The sequence below is a fragment of the Astyanax mexicanus genome, chromosome 15, assembly GCF_023375975.1.
Source record: "Astyanax mexicanus isolate ESR-SI-001 chromosome 15, AstMex3_surface, whole genome shotgun sequence".
NCBI lineage: Eukaryota > Metazoa > Chordata > Actinopteri > Characiformes > Acestrorhamphidae > Astyanax > Astyanax mexicanus.
This window is the reverse complement of record NC_064422.1, coordinates 27,030,960-27,046,781: the sequence shown is the minus strand read 5'-3', so window position 1 is coordinate 27,046,781 and position 15,822 is coordinate 27,030,960. Positions and strand designations below refer to the sequence as shown.

Here is a 15,822-nt window from a genome sequence, read left to right as displayed (position 1 = left end):
ATTTCTGTGTCACGATATATTGTATATGATATAATATTGCCCACCCCTAGTGTATAGTGCTGGTAAAAGCAGTAGTATATGTCCGTTGATTACCACTTCTATCCATTTAGTTCTTATTAATTCTGTCATACACACAGTCTTGTACTACATCTCTCTGTAGATATGTTTTATGACGTTTTGATGTGCACATTACTGTTTAAAGCGTTGTCAAATGGTAACATCAGTAACCTGGAACAATACTTAACTCTTTCAGACCTGAATTATTCCAGTGCAGTGGCTGAGGGGGCCAACCTATTTTGCAGTTTCATTGGTTTATAAACTTGTTAAATGGCTGGTTCATGATCTATTCTTATGAATAAACAGCTGTCAAATAATGTTATATACAACAAAACCATTGTAATGGATGCAGGGACTGAAAGAGTTAAAATGATAACCTGGGAAATAAAAAGAGGGGGCTTTTTTTATACTACATTTGCTACAGAATACTGGTAAACTAGCTAAAAAAGTCTTTAGCTTACGTTTTTTTTTCTTTTTCTTCCTCAAAAAGTTTAGAAAGAGGACTAGAGCACTATAAACTCAGGTTTCAGGTAGTTACAAGCTCTGATATCCAATAGAAAATTGGAATGCAGCATTAATGCAATACATAAACATTAAAAAAGGTCTAATTAAGGAACCTTATAAATACAGATTCAATCAATCACCTAGTCTATCTAATCAACCCTTTATTAAAACCCTTGGGAAACTATTCTGATATATAGACAGCCAGAGTTTAGATTAAAATTGAAAAGAAAAAATATAAATAACCAATCATCCCTCAAAAGCCAAAATGGACTCATCACACCTTTCTGATGAGAACTGGAGGTTTTTTTTTAAGCTTTTTGAGCTCTGCAGTTGCAGTTGTGAGTGCTCTGTCACAGAGGAGGGGCCTGGCTCACCGTCCACTGCAACACTATGACACGTGTTATCACTGTGCTTGGTCAGGGTTATACTGTCTAACATTATCCATTTTAAAACCATTTATTCTACACTGATCAGAGAGTAACACTGGATAAATACAGCATTTATTAAACTTTGGAAAGATATTTATTTATGTATCATACTTTTGTTCATATATATTGTACATTTACGTACATAGACCCTGAAGAGCCAGATTCATTTAATTAGAAAGAAAATGAGGATTTTGTCTCCCAGGGGCTTTAAAGTAAATCAGGTGTGCTACTGGTGGTGGAGCTAAATGAATCCTGTCTGAAGTTCACAGAGAAGTCAGCAGTCAGCAACCGAACTTGTGTTCTGTTCAAACCATCTTCAAACCATAATAAAGCATCGCATTGCTTTTCTAAATCAAAGCTTAGAAATTGCGCTGTTGGCAGTTTTTCTCCTTGATAATTAATATCAAATAGCAGAAGTGTCAAATCTAACAGCTCTGCAGAGTTTAGTGTTCTGCCTCCCTAAACACAGTTTATCAGCTAATAAGCAAATCTTTCATGGCTATTTTACACAATACATTGTAAAATTTAAAGTTTTAACATTGAATAAGAAGTTATAAGATAACACATGCATTCCACATATATATATTCCATTCCCTACCATGTCAAATAAATAACCGATTAATTAAAAACTGTATAAGCTAACTGTACCACAGGACCAATGGTATATTAAAGTTTAACTATATTTATATTTAAAACAGAAGAGAACCTGAAAGATTATTTTATAAAATATCAGCTGTTTGCTGGAGACCTTATTCAACTTCCAATCCAGCACCAACAGGGTGACTAACACTCCACCAGGATGACAACACTGCAACAACTGAATCCCATTAATCTAAACATTAATCCTCACAAACAATATATTTATCATTAGGATAACTCCGGTGTGATTTTTACACTATGGATTTTGCCGTGTAAAAATTTCTGAACTAATCTCTAATCTCCTATAATGAACCCAGTTCGACCCACCCTGCCCCATGCTTTTGTTATTTCTGCAAGACTTGTGGCCTTAAGTTCCAGGTTTTTGATGCTTCTCTCCTCTTTCTGACAGGACACTCTGGAGATGTGCGCCCGTGAGAACGAGTTCAAAAGCATCCTGTTCTCTCTGTGCTACTTCCACGCCGTGGTGGCCGAAAGGCGCAAGTTTGGCCCTCAAGGCTGGAACAGGAGCTACCCCTTCAACACCGGTGACCTGACCATCTCCGTCAACGTCCTCTACAACTACCTGGAGGCCAACAGTAAGGTGAGGCCACCACAGTCAGAGTCAGAGGCCTGGGGATAAAGAGGGAAAAGGCAGAGAGAGAGAACGAGAAAGAGAAAGAGAGAAAAAGCCAGGCTTGTTGACATATGCACCGCCTGCAGAAAAGCGAGCCAAGCTTTCGCTGAAGCCTCTGAAATTACCCTTCTCCACCCACGCGCCAACCGGCTCGAAACCAAATAGCTCTGCCTTTTACTACACAACGCCATTCCATATTACAGATGTTGTTTATGTGGAGGAACTGCACTATAAACAAACCCTCTTACATGACTGCCGTGCACACTTTATATAGTGTACAGCTTTGATAGACAATGCACGTCAGTTCCATCAGATCAATCTTCAGAAGGTCAGGAGGGATGTGAAGAAATAAAGGGTTTGTTTATTAAAGGTGCAGAATCAATGTTTCCCATAACACAAAGCCCATATCTGTAGTGTTACAGATACATGTAGTGTACAATCATACTGATTATTGATTTGATTATGATTGTATTACTCTGGTTTAGATGCGCCCAGAACTATAGAACTATACAGATTCTTAAATCACTGGATTAGTTTTACAATTATTATTCTTTTTTTTATTTAGCATCAAATATGATCTATGAATGTCAAGTATGTGGGTGAGATATTCGTACAGTATTTGCAATAATTATACAACAGATAATTATCAAGACTTTTAAAACAGTAGTTTGTTATTCGAAAAAATAATAAACATTTATGACCATATAGTTAATAAAGCACACTGGTTGATTGCATGTTTCTTTACAAAAGGGCCTAATTCATTTTGCATAACTGATTTTAACATATCAAAATGCTGAATCTCATCTCATAAATCTCATAACTAACACTGACTACCCCACTCTTTCTATATATGCATGTGTGAGAGAGAGGGAGAAAAAGGGGGGTAGTACGTGTTAGTTATGAGATTTAATCCCTATTTTAGTATAAATAAAAAGCAATTAGCTTAATTAGCTTAAGTAATTTATCTTCTGAACTTGACAATAGTGAAAACTGTGTTTACACTGCTAAATAAAAATGCTAATACGTCAACATGCTCTGTAAACTCGGTAACACGATTAATTTGAGTAAAACAAGAAACACCTTCAATTTTCTAGATTAATTGCATGTGCTAGTTCACACCACTAGTTTTTAATAATAGCTTTTAGTTTTTAAAATCGGGCTCTACTAGTACATTTCTCTGCATGCCCAAATAGTAAGATACATATAAAAAAAGATGATATAGATAGAAGTATTGCTAAAACCTCTATTAATATTGTTGTCATTATTAAAGGAAATGATAAATGCGCTCATGTACAAGTGCTACAGCTATTATGTCTTCAATTACAACGTGAAAACAAGCCCAGCTGCAGCAGTGTGTTTGAATGAAGGTCTGTATGTACATATCTAATGTGCTTTGTGCTTCTGCGCTTGTCAGACTGGCATTCAGCATGAGTGTTCCCCACCTACTTCATCTTTAGTGGGTCACAGGGCTCATAATACACCCCTCTCACCTGGGAGCAGCTTCATCTGTCAGCTCTGCGCCGGCCCGTCACATATTAGCTTAATCACATTACGCTCGGCCACGGCCCACAGAGGAGCTGCAGAGAGCTGCACCGCTGCTGACCTGCTCCACGAGAGGCCATTTCTACAACCTAATCATACATCTGCACACACCTGACCCAATATGACCCACAGAATCTTAAAGACATTTTGAGGTTAAGGCTTAATCGCTTGGTCAGAATTTTCCTCAAGACTAAGACTTAGGCTTACCAACTGTAAATACTGTGAACAAAAAGGAAAAAAAAGGTCAATATATCACATATTATGTGTTTACACATGTAAAGTAAACTGCAGGAACCTGCGTTAACTTTCTAACGCGTTTCTAAAAATGTAAGGGTGCTTCCACACCTACCTTGTTTGGTCCAGACCAAAATCTGACTCTCACGCCTGTCAGGCAGCAGTATGGGTGCAAACACTTATGTTCATGACTTTTACAGTAACTGTAAATAACTATATGGCTGCAACTTATGATTATTTTGGTAGTCGCATAAACTGATGATTATTTTTTCAATCAGTCGAATAGTCAGCAGTTATTTCTGCCATGTCCTCCATCTCTAAAAACGATAGAAACAGCTGAACATGAGATTTAAAAGGCTTTTAAATGTCTAGGTGTTGTTTAAAAGTGGAAATATTTAGTTCTGATATTTAGTAAGTAATTATGTAATCTGTTGTGTTTGGACACCATCCCCATTATGAGCAAGAGCTGAAATCCTATTGTTCCTCCCCCCACTTCTCCACTGGACTAAAGTAGCATTATACTGGATTACCCGGAAAAAAAAAAAATCCACAAAAACAGCTCATATCGCATTCACTCATACTAGAGACCATAACTAGACATTTTAAAATGAATGAAAAAACGATAGAATGAGAATTTTAAAAGTGATGTACTCGACACCTTATGTAATTGGAACTCATACTTCCAATATGTAAGCAAATATATAACAATAACTATAAATTAAAATGTGCCAAATGTTTTTTTTTTTCTCTAAATGAAAATAAGAAATCAGGAGTGCCCAAAATTTGGTATATGACTGAATCCTTTCACAGAGTTTTACAATCATTTTAAAATGTGGACTATAATAACCTTTTTTAGAGTGGATGTGCTCAAAATGTTCAGTTATACTAGAGTCCTAGACAGTAATTTGTCCTCAGGGGCAGTTTCTTGTAACGCTTTACTTGTAAAAGTATGGAAAATGTAGTCTGTAGAGTTTGTTGTTATATTGCTGAGAGTGTAAGTTGAGGAGTGCTGAGAGTGAGACTGGAATAGAGGTGGTTGATCAGTGACCTGAGAGTTGTGGGTTTGTTGTTGTTATAGGTGCCGTACGATGACTTGCGCTATCTCTTTGGCGAGATAATGTACGGCGGCCACATTACAGACGACTGGGACCGCAGGCTGTGCCGCACCTATCTGGAGGAGTTCATCAAGCCGGAGATGATGGAGGGAGAGCTGTACCTGGCCCCGGGCTTTCCCCTGCCTGGCAACATGGATTATAACGGCTATCACCAGGTAAACCCACTCTGCAGTGCCCTCCTGCTGAAAAGTGAAAGCTAGGATTCTCTAAAGGCTTGTGGACCTTGAAGGTATTTTCTGCAGGCAGAAATGACTGTGAAAAAAAAATAACTGCAGCAAGGCCTGTAATTCTAACAGCATGAAGGGCTTCAGGGGGCGCAGACAAACAGGAAAAACGCTCTTTATAAAACACTCTTGAAACAACCGGACTTGATGCGTCTAGAGATGCTCTTTTCAGCATAGTAATTGAAGTTCTATGTTTTGTGAAATAAATATTTGGACAAAATTGTAGTCAAAAAAGTACAATTACCACACTTACATGATTAAGCAATATTACACGAGAGGAAGTGCTATGGCGTGTAATATTGGCACTGCTGTGCTGTGGTCATAGGCTTGAGGCCGCAGTTGAAGAGGGAGAGAAAATACGATCTGTTTGGTTATAAATTAGTTTAATTAGTTAAATTAGCTGCCAGTCATGATTGTTGCCATGCACTGCACTGCTCACAGCCTCTTTTCAGTATCCTGTGAAATCCATGCCAGGAAGAACTGAGGCTGCTGTGAGAGCAAAAAAAGCTACTTAGTATGTCTGTCTGATAAATGTTTTATTCCTGGAGGTCTAGTTACAGATGATAGTGTGTGCCTAATTACAACACAAGGTTTGTGATTGGATGTTTTGGGTTTTTTCTGTGACCCTGACAATTTCAAAAAAGTTAAGACAAGACAATTAAAGACAATTAGACAATTAAAGCAAGACTATGTACCTGCTCACCATTTAAAAAATGGTGGTCCAGCGGGCTAAGCGCTGCCACTTTGATCAGGAGATTGTCGGTTCAAATCCTGTTTATGTAGCTTGCCATTGGCTGGCGGAGCCACGAGAGAGCACAACTGACTTCGCTCTCTCTGGTGGTGTAGATGGCGCTCCCTCCCCACATCATGCTAAAGGGTGATGTCAGTCAGCACAAGGCGTCTGTGAGCTGATGTATCAGAAACGAGTTGCTGCGCGTTCCTCCAAGTGCACTGATGCTACTCGCAAAGAGTTTCACATATATCGGAGGAGGCATGTGCTAGTCTTTACCCTCCTGATGTTGGGGCATAACTAGTGATAGGGGGAGTCCTAATGAGTGGGTTGGGTAATTGGCTGTGTAAATTGAGGAGAAAATGGAAAAAAAAAATTGGTGCATTTATTCCTTATATTTGTCTTGCTTCTACAATGAATATGTTAAGTTTAATAGGAGTAAATCTACCCCCCTCCCTGCTGCTGCTGCTAAATAAATACTGGCATCTTAATAGAGCAAATGGTGAACACCTGAGGGGCAGGAGCATTGTGGCATCTTCTAAGCCTGCCAGCTGCTTTACTAGACACGTAAGAACTGTGGACTGGGGCTGTTTTTCAATCTGTGTAGTTTTGTGCTCGGAGTGCCCTCATCCAACTCTTACTCAGAAGCACAAAGAGCACTTGGAGCGCACAAGTGCGGAGATTGAAAAAATGGCTTTTGTTCTCTCTGTGGGGAAATATCACTGTTTTCTTTAGAAGTGACTGCTCTTCCACCCCCCCCCCATCCCCCCCCCCCCCCCCCCCCGCAAACACCCCCTTCTCTCACCGCTACAATAGTCACATCATTCTTGATTGGTTTAACCATAATCAGGTTCATGCTTGTTTTACGTGATTGATAATTTGTTACAGCTCCAAGTCCATAATTTATGGCTGCCTTTTTTGTGCCTGCGTGGTGACAAACAGCCAAGATTTGAATCAGTGCTATTTAATTAGCTTTGCTTCTGTCAGTGCTCAGGCTGTCCGCAGCGCCGGCTCCTGGGGGAACCAGAAGCGCAACATTATTTTCAGCCCAAGTGCTGCTCATTTGGCTTGTGTGCACTGACACAAACACCAGTGCAATACATGCTGGATGACAGTGTAACACTTTTTGGCTGGGGAGTTTGAGGGGTGAAAACTCTCCAGAGGGTAAAAGAAAGAAAGGACTATCTCTCTCTCTCTCTGTCTTTCTCCCTTCCCCTTTTTTTTATTCTCCCTCGCTCTCTCTTTGAGCCGTCTGCATAGCTTAAAAGCAGACAGGCTGAGCATCACTGCCCAGTAAACATGCCCATTCATATAGCTGTGTGTAGGCCTGATTCAGTTAAACCTTGGGGTTGTGTCCTTTCCCTGAAGCCTGCGTTTGTGTGTTGCATTTCTGTGCTGTCCTACAGTCGTTGTTTCGTAAGACTGAGGCTGTGTGTGCGAGTGTACTTTAGGTGTGAGTAGTGCAGCAGAAACGATCTCTTCCAACTTTTATATTTAACTATGTTGACTTATCTTATTCAAATAGGTGTACAGTACTGTATTATCACAATATGATACAGTCTTGCAATTTTAATTACATAAGAGGCTTGGACCCATTTCTTGTTTGCTCATAAGAGGCTCTAACCAATTTCTCTATAAAGCTGCTTTGTGACAACATTTGTTGTCTAAAGAGCTGTATAAATAAAATTGGATTGAATTAAATAAAAACTAAACCTTTTCTGTAATTTTATACTTTTTCCTAAAATTTTAGCTAAACAATTTTAGCATTTACTGATTTTAGTATTGCTTACTGATTGTAATATATTTTGATTATATTGAATCATAACCCCTGCATTGTTACATGCTTTATATTACCAGCTTTTAGCCAATAGCAGACATTCCAAGTGCAAAAATTAATTTCAGGGAGGTACCCCCAGACACTGAACTTGGAGCAGGTATTGATATGCTGTAGACTCCCGCAACTTCTAGAAGGCTTGGGATGTCTGCAATACACAGCCTTATTACCCATCAAATTTCATTGTATGATAATTTATGACATGTTAGACCTTCAGACCAGATCCTGAAGGCCTAACCAATAGGAGAACTTTCTTGGGAGTATGTACCTAATTCGCATAGGAACGTTTTTGCGTATATTATGCCATACTGGCATTTCACAACAAATAAAAACATTAAAAAGATTTTGATTAAGCTGGTTTGGCCCACAGCTGAAGTTCTGTTTATCATCCTCATCTAATTTCATTTTACTCTGGTTCTTTTTTCAGTACATTGATGATGCACTGCCTGCCGAATCACCGTATCTCTACGGCCTGCACCCCAACGCTGAAATCGGCTTCCTCACGCAGACGTCAGAGAAGCTCTTCCGCACCGTGCTGGAGATGCAGCCCAGAGATGCAGGATCCGGAGAGGGCAGCGGCACCTCACGAGACGAGAAGGTACCTGATCTCTCCTACACACACACAGATGTGTATTTAAGTTATACAAACAGTACAGCACTTTCTGGGGTTTTGGCTTGTTTTAGTTTTCATTCAAATGATAAAATAATAATATCAAATTCAAATGTTTGTTTCAGTAAAACTAATTTTGCATGCCATATTCATTCACTTGCACATATAAATCAACATCAACAGAACTTTCAGTTTAAGCAAGGGTGACTTGTGACTGTGTGTGTGTGTTATTTTATACAGCCCACAATGCCACGTATGTGGTTTAATTTCCCTGTTTTTCTCAACTTTTTACAACATTAGTGACCGTCTTGACCTGAAATATGCAAAAACACACAGGTAGTTAACCTAAGAGGCAGACTTTAGAATGTCAGGGAAATTCCTAGAAAAGGTATAAAAAAAAAAGAAAGTAAATTTGATTTATTTATTGAAATGTATATATTTCTTCATCATGTACTTTATTCTAATTAGTTTTTCAATAACATAAATATATGTGTATGGCACTACTGCCAGATACGAACATTTATAACATTAAACAAGTCATATATGCACAAGACATTATTCATTATACAATTATACAGGTTTTTTTCATTGATGAATAGGACATTTAACACAATGTTCAGACGCATGTTTTCTTGTTAGCTTGTATATTGAGCTATACTAATTCTATCTGTGCGTCATTTGCTTCTGATTGGTGTTTTAATGATTATGTATTTGATTAGTTTATTTATGGACATGTTTGCCACTAATTAATGAGACAGACACTTGAAAAAACATTAGCATATGGGCAAGCTTATGCACAGTTTGTGACTTTCTAGCTTATTTGACTTCCTATATAGCTACCATTTAACCCTCTACTTAATTAACAGTAGTCTGTCCATGTCCAAGGGCATTTCTTTAAAAAAAAAAAAATCTATGGCTTTACAGAAAGATGTTTAATAGTACACTGAGTAACTAGGTATATGGAAATAGATGATATTGAGAATCTTTTAATAATAAAAGTCCTGGAACCTTGTGGTGATCTTATAAAGGACTGTAAATAAATAAATGTCCCTACTGAACCAGTCCTACATCTACAGCTAATCCAAATCATTTTCAATTTTTATTTATTTTTGGGCTTTTTTGGAAGAATGTTTGCTTGAACCTTATCCAGAACACAGGTAAACACACATAGTAAATAGTAGGAATTAATCAGCACACCTCACCACAACACAGTTCAGCAGTCATTTCCTTCCATCTCATTTCCTGATTGCGTTCCCTACCTATTATCAACCATTACTCATAATACATCATCATCACTGTATGTCAGGGCCTCTATTTAGCCCCATTACCCTCATCATCGGACAGAATAGACGTGAACTCGATCCCTATATCGTCCTTCACTGTGGCTGCTTTTAAAAGGGTCAGCCTAATCACACTGTCAGATCCTAAGCGTGAGACTGGAAGGCCCACTTGTGTCTGAAGAGGTTAAATGGAGCTAATTCCACAGCAGCGGGTTGGGCTGGGTGGATCTGACATTTCAGAGATTAGATATGGGAGCTGTGGAAGTGTGCCTGGAAGCATTATGACAGCTGACCTTTTTCAGTTAAGAGATTGGGATTTGTAAGCAATGACCACTTTGCATTACGCTGGTCATGTAAGTGACAGAGACAAATAGATTTTTTTTTTTCTGCGGGATATTGATTACGTGGACTTCGCCCTTGTAGTGTTTTGTCTCTGTGGAGTTCATGATTGTGTAAAGTTCAACTGTTTTTAGGGGACATTTAAGAGGAAGTGTGTTTCTAGAGTGCCTAACAGGAGAGTGTTTATGAGAACAATACGTTTACACTTTATCCTAAACATATCGGATCAGTCAATGGAGAATGGAGAAATTTGCTGCTTCTTAAGAGCATTGAGAGGCTAATATAGCTAACGTAATGAAAAACCTGGTTGGTATAGCAAAAGTCTTTAGGTGGCCTCTTTACAATGTGACCAGACAGTTACCCAATGTCATACGAGACATGCCACCAAACCCCAAAATTCGAAAATCAAAATGATAAAATCTGATAAATCTTTATGCACAGTTTGTAGTGTTTGGCTCAGTACTGTTCTAGCTTGGTATGGCTACTGTAAAAAAAAAAAACGAAAAAAAAAAAAAAACGAAAAAAAAAAAAAAAACATTATATATAAATTATATATGAACTGTGTTTCGTTAACAGTATGTACAGTTGATTCAATTTATAATAGTCTTTGGTATATATTGTCTCTGAGAGAGCTGGCTATAACCTACTGCTAGCTACCTCACAAGCAGATGAGAACAAGGTACTCAACACAGCTGTGATTACAGCAGCTGGTGAGACAAATTTACAGTGTTGGTCACATTGTTTTGCCTCTGCACCTGCCAGAGAATTCTTTTGTTTTCAGAGATTAGGGTTTCATTAAAGAAAACAAAAATCATGATAACAAAAAGGCTATATTTTAATATAATATTGTAGAATGGCCTTATTCTCATATAATTCTCACATTTTGTAGTCATGCTTTAATATTTTTCATTTGAAGATGTGGTGGTTTGTCCTATTAAAGCAAAGATACTTCGTGAAAACAAACATTTCTATTACAAGCTTTAAATGTAAATCTCCCATCTCCAAGGGCCAAGAAATGATCCAATCCTGAAAATGTTTATGAGCCTTGAGCTAACATGCTACCAGAATATTGTTTTTCCCCTCATATTTTGACATTAGTTTTACAATCCAAAATGAATATCTAGCTTCAATAAGTTTCCCAGTACCTGAATCAATAGTAAGGAACAGTTCTCACTTAACTTATACTTTCCACTGTGTAAATGATGTTTAGGATCCATGTTCACTGATATATTTGTGTGTTTAAGGTGAAAGCGGTTCTGGAAGAGACCCTGGAGAAGCTTCCAGAGGAGTTTAACATGGTGGAGCTGATGGGGAAAGTGGAGGAGAGGAGTCCATATGTAGTGGTGGCCCTGCAGGAGTGTGAGCGTATGAACGTTCTCACACAGGAGATCAAACGCTCTCTTAAAGAGCTCAATTTGGGCCTGAAGGTACTGGAAAGCATTACACACACACACACACACACCATTTCAAAATACCCAAGTGAACAGACACACACACAAGAATATTGATTTTCATAGAGCACATGTTATTAGCACTCATGTAGTTATATCATTGCTCCTTTGACCCATCAGATACTGTGACACTTCAAATGTGCTCTGAGAGCCCCATTACAGGTCATTCAGGATAAATGAAACTTAATCGCCAGGGTGCCGCCAATCGATCCCACCACTTGTTCTAAAGCTATTTTAAGTTCACTGTATAGCTGAATGTAGTTGGATTATTAAGTAAAAGCAGAGGCCAGTCTGTGGAATTTAATGTGATTTAGGGAAGATTGCTACTTGTGGCATTTAGATGAATTTTAAGAAAAGATGAAATGGTTCAAATGTTCTTGGCTATTGTCATGAAAAGGACGAGTTGTCTCGGTCTTCAGTAAATGGATGTGCAACAGCCTGAGTATGATTCATGTTCCTTCATCTAAGAATAGCAGTCCAAAAACCAGTTGTACTTTCTGCACTACTGATTCAGTTTAAAGATTATTGAAGCTGGGTTTAACATTTAAACACTGAATCACCCTTTTGTTCCTTGTCACTGTTGACAAATTATTTAGCAGCATTCACATGCAATATTTCAGTCAGTGTGGATAAAGTGTTTACCTAAACCAGCAGTTTTTTTTCTGTTAGATTGAAAGCAGTTATATTCCGGACTTAAGAAGGAACAAAATATTCATATTAGTGTCATTATTCTGGGAGATGGGGATAGATTGGCTGGATATTTAATATTTTCGTGGCAGAACTGGTGGATTTTAATTAATTAATTTTCAATATTTGTATGGCAAAAATCAGACTTTTCTGCACACTCTACATATTTTCAATGGGGTTAATGTCAGGACTGTAACTCATTTCAAAAGCCTAATGCTTTGTTATGGAGGTAAAATGGCATCTCTCTTGCTCGCTTACTCTCTCTTAGCTAACATTTCTCTCTAACTTGCTCACTCTTGGCTAACCTCTCTCTCGCTCACTCTTAGCTCACGTCCCTCTCGCTCACTGTAGCTAAATTAGTGAGCAAGGTAGACATTTTACTTAAGAGTTAGAGAGTGAGAGTGAGAGAGAGAGACGTTAGCTACAAGTGAGAGAGATGTTGGCTAAAAGTGAGCGATGTCAGTGAGTTTTGCTAAAATGAGAGAGATGTTAGCTAAGAGTGACCAAATGAGAGAGTGACACACACACACATACACAATATCATACTCCTACTATAGTCCTATCTTACTGGCTGCAAACACTGCTTAATTTAATAATTGGAAAGAACTATATTCTATAATTTAATAATTAGGTGTTGGGTTAGGCTTCACCCCTAAATCACACACACAGGCAAGCCAATAAAATGTGTAAAGTAAATTTCTCATTCTTTTCTTTTCGAGCCTCAAACATTCCATTTTCTTTTCTCAGGGTGAGCTGACAATGACCAATGACATGGAGAACTTGCAGAATGCCATCTACCTGGATCAGGTACCGGACTCTTGGACGAAGCGGGCATACCCGTCCATGTGCGGTCTGGCGCTGTGGTTCACCGACCTGCTGAACCGAATCCGTGAGCTGGAGAGCTGGAGCTCAGACTTCAACCTGCCCCCGGCCGTCTGGTTGGCCGGCTTCTTCAACCCACAGTCCTTCCTGACCGCCATCATGCAGTCCACAGCCCGCCGCAACGAGTGGCCCCTGGATAAGATGAGCCTGCAGTGCGACGTCCTGAAAAAGAACCGCGAGGACTTCAGCTCGCCGCCAAGAGAGGGAGCCTACGTGCACGGCCTGTTTATGGAAGGAGCTCGCTGGGACACACAGGTAAGAAGCAGGAACAGGATCGGCTTTATTTTACCTTCAAGTGTTTAGTGACCTGTTATTTCTAGCTTTTAAACATTTAATGAAAATAACAGCATCTGCTTATTGCGAGCTGTACCTTACTTTAATATATAAGAGGATAAATTCCAAGTAATCTTCTATTATATTATTATTTGTTAGTAATAAAATATATACACAATTTAAATGGCATCTGGTTTTCAGATGATAAATAAAATGGGGAAAAAAGTCTTCTTAACTTGACTGAATTAAAACTGCTATATTTGTTAACAAATATATTAATAATTAGTTTAAACCCATCCATCCCTAGCTTTACGCTGAACTGCAGTACAATGAAACTCAAAATGTAATTTTTGAGACATCCAGTGTATTATTTTGTCACATCTGTGCAAAAACCTTGTACCTCCAAAAGTCACGAAAAAAAAAACATTTAGACTTTAGGTTAAAGTATATATTTTTTATATTTTTACACTGGAAAAGTACTTGAGTTATTATTCAGTTAGTTTGAAGTAATCCTGTCAGCCTATTATTTAAGTTGGACTGCTGCCAGTTTTACATTGCAAAAGTATACAGATAAAGTTTTGCATTACCGCAACAACATATCTAATATAGAATAAATTATTTTCTGTTCTATGCTGCACAACTTTGACTGTAACTACGTTTCAGATTAATGCAGTGCACTATATAGAGAGCCAGTTCTAATATGGTAAAAAAAAAAAAATTGGTAGTAAAATCTTAGAGGGCCAGTCACTCCCAAAAGCTCTCCCAATGGTCCACGTTTTCCACCCTGACGATGCTGCACCAATCCTGCAGCCAGCAATTCAGTGCAAAAAGGCGACTAACCAGCTCGCTCCTGTAGCGCTAGGTGGGAATGGGGCCGGAGACAATGATCCTGGCATCAGTCCTCTTCCGATCCTCGTAGAGCATCTGGAGAGCATGTTCCTCCACTGTTGCCATGTCCCTCTAGGTAAATATATGATTAAAAAGTAGCAAAAATGATTAGTAATACAAAAATACTGACAAACTAAGGGACGTAACAGATTACGAAAGGACTAGTTAGACAAGTAAGATTAAACAAATATTAAAAACATCCAGCAAAAAGACCAGCAACACAAAATAAACAAACAACAAGCTTGTAGGCGTGTGACCTGTCAGCTGGAAATTCACCCGTATCTGTATTAAGCTGCTTTTGATGTTTGTTGAAAGAAAGAGCTATATAGTAAATAAAATTGTTAAATAAATTAAATATATGCTAGTGTACCAATATTGATATACTGTCACTTGTCACTCATTCAGTTTAGTTGTCTTTGGAGGAACAGCATGATGCATTTTTTCAATGTTTTCAATGTTTAGTGCTTTGAATGCATTGAAATAGAAGTGACTTTATTGCAGCAGGTAAGGGATGGGGTAGCGTTGTGAGGAGATGGGCATACTCCTTGGAGAAATGTCTTTATTTCCTACTTTCTGAAATGATTTGTGTGGAAACTGCAGCTTATTATTCTGGTTAGGTGACGAGCTATGTAGCTGTACGTGGATAAACCAGCGAGCCATTTATATCAGAAGGACAAGCAAAGCATAAAAAGCTTTTAGAAAAGCTATTTCCCCTGTAAGGGTAGTAGATGAGTGGGGTGGGGTGGGGAGGGGGTTGTAAAAGGGCGACATATATACAGTAGAAAATGTGAACACATTCCCCAGAGACTCAAAAGCACGAACACAGAATGTTACTTGCATTTCTCTAGTCACTAGTTCGGAACAGAGTTTCAATCTAAAGAGAAGTCTTTTAATGACACCAGCTGGACATTAAATAGCATTGTAAGGTTAATCAACCAGTTGATTTGGATACATTAGTTAAATTACCTTCCTTCCCAAAAATCTAACAAACGCCATCTTTACAGCTCAGTGCTTCCCATATTAAAACAGTCTGCCTTGACACGGGGTGTTTACTCCTCTGCATCTATAGATTTACGCTAGATGAATCTACATGCCGTGCTGGATGCAGTTCACTATTACAGCAGCATGTAAATGTGGGCTGCTTTCCAGGGTCTCTACAGGCAAGTTTTAATTACAGAACGTGAACACTGAGCATAGACTCCTTTTAATTGCTGCTCCAGCTCTGCTGCTTTTTACCTCTATACCTTAAATGGACTTAGACTGAGAGTCAGGTTTGCCTGCGTGCCCCGTGGGAGAAACCCACTCTGCAGCTTATCTGACTGTGAAAGCATAAATAAGCATGCCTCCAGAACTGCATGGCTGAGAAGGGAAGATTGAGGATAATGCTATCATTTATATAAAGGATTTTCCATTTATTTACTTACTCTGACTTCTAACATGATACTTTTGAAATATTTGAGTTATAATATTT

At 38.5% G+C, this 15,822-nt stretch overlaps 1 protein-coding gene across 1 annotated transcript in view; it reads left to right on the top strand.

The window, feature by feature from the left end:
- dnah9 (dynein, axonemal, heavy chain 9) overlaps window positions 1-15,822 on the top strand; it is a 163,885-nt gene that overhangs the window by 143,761 nt on the left and 4,302 nt on the right. The window contains exons 65-69 of the mRNA XM_022668867.2: window positions 2,038-2,229; window positions 5,117-5,308; window positions 8,369-8,539; window positions 11,415-11,597; window positions 13,056-13,445. Of these exons, the coding sequence (XP_022524588.2) occupies window positions 2,038-2,229; window positions 5,117-5,308; window positions 8,369-8,539; window positions 11,415-11,597; window positions 13,056-13,445 (1,128 nt within the window). The remainder of the gene's footprint in view (window positions 1-2,037; window positions 2,230-5,116; window positions 5,309-8,368; window positions 8,540-11,414; window positions 11,598-13,055; window positions 13,446-15,822) is intronic.